This window comes from Coenobita brevimanus, chromosome 114, assembly GCF_032717465.1.
Source record: "Coenobita brevimanus isolate Jiangsu-jjx chromosome 114, ASM3271746v2, whole genome shotgun sequence".
NCBI classification, from domain to species: Eukaryota; Metazoa; Arthropoda; class Malacostraca; order Decapoda; family Coenobitidae; genus Coenobita; species Coenobita brevimanus.
Genome location: NC_137067.1, coordinates 5,715,208 through 5,724,894, shown reverse-complemented (window position 1 = coordinate 5,724,894; position 9,687 = coordinate 5,715,208). Strand labels below are relative to the sequence as shown.

The 9,687-nt window shown below is 40.7% G+C and overlaps 1 protein-coding gene across 1 annotated transcript in view; it reads right to left on the bottom strand.

The window, feature by feature from the left end:
* Nucleotides 1-722: 722 nt before the first annotated feature.
* LOC145418411 (uncharacterized) overlaps nucleotides 723-9,687 on the bottom strand; it is a 151,945-nt gene continuing 142,980 nt past the window's right edge. Inside the window, exons 3-7 of the mRNA XM_080286815.1 lie at nucleotides 7,845-7,991; nucleotides 5,642-5,770; nucleotides 3,104-3,279; nucleotides 2,013-2,115; nucleotides 723-1,466 (exon numbers count right to left, since the gene is read on the bottom strand). Coding sequence (XP_080142941.1) covers nucleotides 723-1,466; nucleotides 2,013-2,115; nucleotides 3,104-3,279; nucleotides 5,642-5,770; nucleotides 7,845-7,991 — 1,299 coding nt within the window. The remainder of the gene's footprint in view (nucleotides 1,467-2,012; nucleotides 2,116-3,103; nucleotides 3,280-5,641; nucleotides 5,771-7,844; nucleotides 7,992-9,687) is intronic.

Below are 9,687 nucleotides of genomic sequence, written 5' to 3'. Positions count from 1 at the left end.
TGGGAGATAAAGGAATGAAGTGTTATAAGTATACACATACAGGTCCCTATAGGTAACTGGTACTTTGGAACTAAGCTTGGATTTTGTAGACCAAGATAAATCCTCCTGGACGGGGGGAGGTGGAATATTGCTGTCCTTGTTGTTGTGGTTATAACTGTTCTTCGTAACTTGGCTATACCTAGCAACATGGGTTAGCATTCCTGGGCTAATATAGAAACAAAGATTTTAAAAATCATAAAAGAGTAATTTCCATTACAGAACTGAATGATTTTGACGTCTTAAATCTCATTAGGCCAATCTCTCAACTTTTCTCTTTTCATTAAGTACTTGCATCTTTTTGTGTGTGGCAAATATACGTTTCTCACATTCACTACGGTACTAAGCACTACCATTAAAAAATATTTAAACCATTAATCAGAGTCAGTCTTTCATACAGTGAAAAAAAAAAAAAGTTCATATCCTGTATGTACCATACATGATGACGTCAAGCACAAAAACCTTCAGATTTCCTTGTCAGTTGTGTCTATACATGGATTTCCTCTGTGTCTACAATATAGCGTCTATAAACATGATCTAATTATAAGAAAGTTTGTCAGTCACTGGAAGCATGTATTTCACGAGCTTGAAATTAATTAAAACCTACCAGAACTTAATTCCCCTCTTAACCATGCACGCTTTTGTTCCCTCACCTCCTATCAGTAATGCTTTAACAGGCCCTTATATCACAGCACTAACACTTGACCATGGAAGCATTCACTTGACTGGTCCAGCAGGGAAGTGACCAGACCACTTAACTGATCAGCACAAGGTAGCGGAGAGACTTGTGTACGACCCTCGATTTCTCCCTCCTCCCCACTACTTCCTTTCTGAGCCTCATGTTTCGGCTTAATTTTATGTCTGCTTGTATCGGGTGATAAGTGCTGGGGAGTTTGGTTCACAGGCACGAGTATCACAGTAACGTGTCCTGAGTGCTCAGTGAAGGCTCTTTTCACACACTGCTGAAGCTGGGAGATGCCTGCTACACTTATATCACTCTCAAGACGCATAGTGAAGATCATAATAAGCTTACACACACATCTGTTTATCGCACGAGCTATGCCATCCAAATGACTCTGCAAGGTGGAGATCGAGTCCAACTTAGCAATCATGACAATTGCCACTGAGGATAATGTCGAGTAGTTGAAATTATAACTACTAAACACATCCAGTCTTTTACAGTTTCTCCTGAGTGAAGCGTCAATTGAGTGGAACACCTGAACGCACTCTTTACTACACATTAAAGCAGTGGAACTATAATCTTCCTCACTATGTACTGACTCTACCATGTTCTTTTTCGCTGTTGGTCCTTGGTTCTCATCTTTGGGTGGTTCTGTTGAGGGAGGGAGGGCTCGGCAGAAGACAGCTACCCTGCGGACGTGTCGAGGCAGTACCGACCGAGCCACCACCAGGTCCTTGTCCTCCGTCACCTGTGTAGGGGGCAGGTTAAACTTACAGGAACAAGAAGGAGGCGGCTTTTGGCCAAACCTTTTCAGTCTGGTGGCGCATTTGTTACTTTCAGACGATTTTGTTGAGAAAAAAACTATCATGCTGAAAGGATTAATGAAGGCTCAAGCTAACTCCTTCAGTTCAGAAAGTCTCCCTTAAGATTAATGAAAGCCTCTAAAAATTACGGAGACAGCTTAAGACGTCCAGGAAGTAAACTGGTTAAAGCTACCATGGGACGCTTTGTAGCACCATCTTCTTAGCTAGTATTCTATGTATGATACCTTAGCATTACCTTGTATATTATTTTTATCTTTTCATTATCAATATACTCGTAGTTTGTGTCTCAGTGATATAGAAGAGGATGCTGAGCTTTAATGAGAAGACCAAATTGGTAACGAAGAAGTGTTACGAAATCTCCACAGCCACTTAAAATACACTTTTAATGGTTGTCTACTGCACAAGACACTAAAGTTATCAATAATAGCAGGCGTAAGAGTAACAATAATGAGTGTCAAAGCTGCTCTTACCTTCCAGAGGAGTGGAGGGCCGGGCACCAATTTGGCTCTGATGCCTATGTTTAGTGCCAGAGCTAAGCACTCCGTCCCGTGGTCCAGTTCCTCCACACTGCACCTGTACACACACACACACACCAGGAAAAGCATATACTGAATATAATACATTAATTCACATAAGCATTAATGATCCACTGGATGTTTTGGAGAATTAAATTGTACATGAAATTGTTAGTTCAAATAAATATTAATTAAACTCTGTGTGTACTTCAGATACTATATGTTAGTAAATTGATGTGACGCATCAAATATTAACCAGCAACAGAATGACAGGACAATGCTGTTTTTTCTGAATCAGGCAGATAGGCAGAACTTAATTATTTCCATTAAATTTCGTATCTGCTATAGGGTTAGTTTTTTTTTTTTTTTTTTTTATGCGAGGAAGAAGGAACCAAAGGCCATGAGCCCGCAGTAACAGTTCCCTCCAAGAGAAAAACAAAATACAATATAGAGCCAAATTCAAGATCCGATCATTTTGAGATGCCTGGACACACTGCGTTTGAAAGACTGGAGATCATAGGCAGCAGGAAATACAGACAGAGGGAGACAGTTCCAGAGCTGACCTGTTGCATAAATGAAAGACTGGGAGTAACGGTTAACTCTTGCATTAGAGAGTTGGACAGAAAAAGGATGAGAGTTTGCTGCCAGACGGGTGCTACACGCCCGTCGTAGAGGTGGAGGAATGCAAGCAGACAGTTCAGAGGAGCAGTGACCATTAAAGTAGCGATAGAATGGTTTCCTCAAAGAGGCATAAATATCTTGATTTCTTCACGCTGTAAACTGTTCGACACCAAAATTTTATTTATTGTGAAGACACAAGAATTTCTGCCAGCATTTGTCTCTGTTCTGGTATGTTGAATCCTCAAAAAAAAAAAAAAAAAAAAAAAAAAAAGTTCCAGTATCTGATTGCATTTCTTTAAGGCAAAAATTTGTTAAAAGTCGTAATAGATGAACTTTGTGAATTTGGTGTTATATAAGGCAGAATACAGTATTAGACATACAAAGCAGCAGACAGAAAGCTTCATCTGCGGTCTCCTTTAACATACCTCCTGTAGGCGTCACTAAGCACCGTGAACCTAAAGGCCTGCGGCATCTCTGAGTTGCGATACTGTCTCCTGACGAGGCTGTCCCGCAGGAAGTCCTCGGAGTCTGGCCTTACCACCGTAGACACCAAAGGCCGCACCACCCCTGCCGCACCGTGCCTCTCAGCACTAACTGCAACCTGGCACCAGACACATTAACGTTATTTCCCGGAGATTGTTATTTTACTCTGGCTGCTACGAGATTTTATGTATCCCGTAAGAAGTAAGTTAATGGTGATCTTTCCTCTCTAACTTGGACAGCCTCTTGTATGTTGAGTAAAATCATCTAATTATCTCTGTCTATCTATATATAGTCAAATGCCATAATCGCGGAATGGGTGGCCATAACTCACATCCTCTCTCATATATCTTTCTACTCCACCCCTCCAGCCCATGCTCGGTTTCCCCCTGACATCTCATTCACATACAATCTTCCAGCAGGTCTCTCATTCTCCATCTTTTCCACATAGCCAAGCCATCTCAGTGTATATCTCTTAAAGCTTTCAGTCACATCTTCATCAGCACCACAAGTTGTCTGATAATATCAGGAATGAAATTAAAAGGACGTCGTCGGTGTCAAGGGGTTATATGACTTTTCTTCGCATTTTCGCATCACATTTCAAACTCATGGACGCCGCACAAGTCCACTCACCTACAACTCTGAGCAGACACACATCGTCGTTACAGTGCTGGTATAAACACATCAGTACAGCATTCGGTAAAAGCATCAGCAACGCACAGCTCATGGTGTATCGGTAACTACAGTAAGAGGTGACAAGTTTTACATCAATATTTTCAGTCCATATGTCGAGAAGCAGAGCAGGAGAGGGATTTTTTAAAAGTCTGATTTTGAATGGACCCGGTCGGAAATTTATTTAATAAGTGGTCTGTAAAATATAAATAATATCAACTGTAAATTTTTCCATCGAGAAGAGGTAAAGGAAACTTTCTAAGGAACCAAAAATAATGAGATAAATAAAAAATAAATAAACCTGCATTTGCTAATTTTATATCTATATAATCGTATCATAAACCCCATACTAACCTCTAACCTCAATGGCACACATTAAGTTAGCAACCACTACAAAATGTATACTTACTGTTCAAAGCACAAGCACACAGTTGCATAATCAACAGAGGCATAAGTGAAAGAGAGGCAAAAATTGGGAAATAACACCAAGAAGCATAATTTTGAGGCTCTCTTCCACCCACGCCTTATGGTACAACATCAGCCCCTGCCAAACGGGTAGGGAATCAGTGGGATGAGTCCTTTATTTCAGTTAAAGGAGCTATAGTTCTTTCATGTTAACCTGGCCCAGTTTTTCTTCTTTTGCAGCTTATTCAACGAAGCTCGGTGGCAGAGAAAGATAATGCTATGGCTCCACATCCTTTCCGTAACATTTTGTCACCACCGGCATCATACTTTTTTTTTTTAATAACAGAACAGAGGAAGGAAAAACAAATGAATAAAAAAATAACCCATACACCAGATTACAGGTGTCCTCCGTTCATAAAAAATCTGTAACAGCTGGACTTGAACAGCCGTAGATTGAAGTTTGGGGGGAAACAACTCTGGGGATGCGAGTTCCAGAAAGATAAAAGATTTTTGATAGGCGGAAGTTCTGCAATATGGCAGTGTGACATTCCAGTCATGAGCGCTACCAGATATCCGTGTAGCACAGGGGAAGGCATGGAGAGGTGGCACAATGGATGCAACTTCGTCTGAGCGTTTGCCATAAAACTATCTGTAAAATAATGCAAGGAAGGCAACATTTCTCCTTATCTGTAGGGAAGGTAGTTTATTTGTAGGTGCAGGGTCATTAATGATTCCAGCAGCTTTGTTCTGAATTTAGTCTAGTTGTTTTAGTGCAACCTCTCCACATCCATTCCACAAGGGTGAGCAATATTTCAGCTGAGAGCGCACATGACTCTTATAAACTATAGTAACTGCTCGTCAATGAAGAAGCTACGGACTCTGTACAACAATCCGAGTTTCTCTGAGGCGGATTTAGCAAGTGATCTGACATAAGAGGTGCAGCTGAGGGTATTGTTAGGTGAAACACCGAGAATTTCAATATTTTGGAGCTAGGAATATTGATGGTATTGAAGGTAATATAGGAATCTGGTAATATCTGTCTATTAGTAAATTGTATATATTTGGTTTCACTAGCATTAAATGAGACAACGTTATTTTGTCCCTATTCAATGATCCTAAATAAGCCTTGATTTGTGGAGACGGCTGTACTGAGTTGTGAGTTAGAGATATTAAACTTTGTGAATGGGTGTTCAAGTGTGAATGAGCTGTGAAGTGTTGAGTCATCTGCATATGAATGAATGGGATTATGGGTGACAGATAAGAGATCATTAATATGAATTAGGAACAGGTTTGGAGCCAGACCTGATCCTTGTGGCTAAGTTATGGACACAACTCTGCCTTCAAGTTGGAGAGAAGGCAGTTTTAGGCCAGTTTAATGTAAAAACGGGTGTAGCAGGTGAACTTACCTTGGCAAGGGTAGTGTAGGGCAGCAGAGGCCGGACCCCATCATGCACCACCACAACATCAGGAGGGTCAGAGTCAGCAGCCAGAGCATCCACCCCTGCTAGGATGGAGCGGTGTCGACTCCCCTCACCCTGCCATGGTCGCTTATTGAGTACTACACTGGTTTCTATAGTCCCTTCATATTAACTTGGCCTTTTTGAGCTTCTTTCATGTAGCTCAATGAGGGTAAAGTCAATATTATGGTTCAGCAACCTTTTTCATTGCACTTCTTCTTGATTGGTGTCATATTCTAGTCTTAAAATACTGTTATAACTCGATATTCAGGATGGAGAGACGGCAGTTTTAGGCCAAGTTAGTGTAAAAGGAATACATTTACGTACTTTATTAAATCGCAGTGCGTTATTAAACTCCATACCTCTTAATTGGAGTTTATGATGAACATTGCAGAGTAATAAATAAATCCCATTTATTAATAAGGCATAATACAGAACTTCTTTTTATGTAGGAGTTAATGAAGGCAGCACTCTTTCGTAATGAAATAATCTGAACAAAACAAACCGTGGCAAATATGAAGTAAAAATGTCGAAGGAGTCTTATTAGATCATTTGAGCTATCTTCAGACCATATTCTTTGGCTTACGAGAAGCTTTCAAATCTGAGTGGTCAGATACAGCCTTCATTAAGTCCTTGAGTACGGGAGCTTTTTATATTAGAAAGCCGTCTAGAGTGGCGAGAACAGAATAAAATAATATATATAGTCATACTGAAAGCATTGGGGGTTGAAATAAATCGTTAATACTTCTCATGAACATTCATTAATCCCTTTTTCCACAAACAAGACTCTCTCAAGTTGAATACAATAGTCATATTAGAGAGAAAATAACAAGGAGAGAGAGAGAGAGAGAGAGAGAGAGAGAGAGAGAGAGAGAGAGAGAGGGAGGGAAGAAACGAACGAAGGAGGGAAGAAAGAAAAGAAATTACTGTAGTGAAGAAGTTAGCTCCTTCACTGCTTTGATGTATTTGTAATATTACTTAAGCTAAGGGAAGATTACTTTACTTGTAGTTAAGTAGGATCAAAGATAATGAAGGGGTTAGTGAAGGTTGTGTCTAACCCTCTCACTTTGAAACATAATAGAAGAGCGACGCCTTTCCTGAGTTAAGTACAGTAAAATAGTCTGATAATGGCAATGATGAAAAAAAAAAATCGTCTTGTTAGTGAAGTTATTTTTAGTCCTTGCTATGAGAGGTATCCTTCTTCAGCTGTGCAAAATCGTCCGGTAGCCAGAACATAAATAGACAACACAGTACTTAAAGGATTGATGTCTTTAATACAAGGATGTGTTTTGATAGTCTGTTCTTGCTATTACTGGACTACTTCATTCAGCTGAGGAGAGGCCATTGGAGTCAAAGTCTCGTCGGTTAAAGAAGCTTCCTAGCATCTCTTCCTATGCAATTTATTTTGCTTCTTACACCTTACTACACTCTTCTGTGTCATTTAAATCATTCTATCACCATACTTTGCATAAACATGTTACAAAATTTTATTAACCCCCCGTATCTAAAAAACAAGTCGCTAAGGAAGAGGTGTTAGGGAGCTTCCTTAACGGGTGAGGATACGGACCACAGGGTTAATGAGGGATATTAACAACCCATCCAGTCTCTAGTAAGCTTAATCCCTTCATCCCTATGACTTATTATAATGGTTTATATTTGCTTCACCTAAACCATTTTACTCAGTTTAAGATTTTCAGAACTTTACTCAGTTTAATATTTTCAGACTGACTTGTTTAGGAATAGCCTTAATTATCCCTTCCGCCACTAGACATCCTTCCTAAGTTGAATATAAGCGTCTGGAAGTAGGAAGAATAGGATGAAAAATGCATCACTGTGGTTCTTGCACCTAAACATTAACTTTGTCCATTTGAGGCTTATTTCACGTAGCTCAGTGGCAAAAGAAGGCAATACTTTGGAGATGAAGCCTTTCCACGGTACTTCTTCGTGACTAGCATTACATTTTAGTGTTAATCTATTGTTACAACTCGTAATTCAGGATGGAATGATGGTAATTTTAGCCATTATGGAGTTAAAAGATTATAGATTCAAAAGATAAATACTCTTGCGTGATAGGAACAAGCCTTGAAAAAAAAAAAAGTCATTGTATTAAATGGTTTAAAATACGAGTAATCAATGGCTACTTCCTTCTGACCTGCACAACAGTGACTTTGGTGAGAGCTGCATTGGCCACCACCCTCTTCATCCTGTCAGGGTCGTCTGCCACCACCACCACCCTTGACATCCACGGCACCTCCTCCAGCGCCACCAGGCAGTGTGTTACCAGGGGCGCGCCACACACCTGTATAGAACACTGCTGTGAGATTATATTTTACCACACCATTACACTGCCACGTTACATACTACCACACGTAGAGAGACTTTAAGACCACACCACACACTACCACACCACACACTACCACACCACACATTACCACACATCACACTACCACAACACACACCACTACACCGCACTACCACACCACACACCACTACACCACACACTATCACATCACACACTGCCACACCACACACTACCTTACCACATACCACTATACTTAAAGATGTGTGTATGGTCGCAGCCACCTTCCACTGAAGGAATACAAGAAAAGGAGGAAAGGTTAAATTGTCAACACGTGTAAGCAAAGAAACACAAAATTCAGATAGGTATTACACAATATTTATAGAACGCAGGAAGCAATGCATCTAAGGGTGAACTGATTGGGGGGAAGCAACCTAAGTTATAGCCTGGATTGATGTTGATTATTTGACTATTAGATAATTTATGTACGGGATATATGGACTAGGAGAAGTACTAACAAGAGAAGACGACGAACTCTCACATCTTTACTAAATCCATCACTTTGCTGATCACAGTTTTTACCGTATAATGCCTACAAGAATTATGTACACACAGCAAAAAAACTATCGTTACAGGGGGGTCCGATGTGTTTCATACTGAACAACCTGGCTGTCTCGCTAGGGTTGGTAAGCCTGACAGTGGGTGAGTTGCCAAATAGGACGAGGTAGAAATATGCATGGGAGAAGCAATGGACATAGCTTATAATAAATATGCAACAAACACACGCAGGGATACCAATGGAGGAGGCTGTTATCAAAAACCTTCATTCGTGTGTCATTTTATATCGCGCAGAAGGTGTAACGATAGTTTTTTTGTTGTGTGTACATGTATTCCCCTCTCATTGTTTTCGTGTTGCATAGCTTTGTTCCATTCTCTCCTCTAACAGGGATGGTCATATGTTTTCTCATGAGGAATTTATGTGGAAACGCAACGCATGCTGATCTTCGTATGTGTGTGTGTGTGTGTGTGTGTGTGTGTGTGTGTGTGTGTGTGTGTGTGTGTGTGTGTGTGTGTGTGTGTGTGTGCGTGTGTGTGTGTGTGTGTGGTGTGTGGTGTGTGTGCGTGCGTGCCTGCGTGCGTGCGTGCCTGTGTGTGTGTGTGCCTGTGTGTGTGTATGCCTGTGTGTGTGTGTGTGTGTGTGTGTGTGTGTGTGTGTGTGTGTGTGTGTGTGTGTGTGTGTGTGTGTGTGTGTGTGTGTGTGTGTGTGTGTGTGTGTGTGTGTGTGTGTGTGTTTCGATTACATTGTTAGTCCTTAAGAGATTCTTTTAATTTTATGCAAGGCACGTTTAGCTTAGTTGCAGGATTTTCTTGACAAGTTCCAAGTAATGAGTGCGAAGGAAAGCAAACAACAGGCCTATTAGCTCTTTCTAGGCTCTTCATTATAAGATATGTTATAACTAACTATGGGTCAAAGACAAGGATAAGAAAGTAGGGAGCTGAGAAATCATTTATTGCAATATAGTCTTGCCACGTCTGGATCTTTGACATGCTACTCACTTATATGAATAAATAGTGAAACATGTCATTATGGTCACACACTGACTAATGGTGACACCTGCTGTGGCTGAGGCAGGTGTGTGGGTGAAGTGAGCCCCAAGGAGGATCAGGTGAGGTCCCAGTGTCACGGCCTAACTAC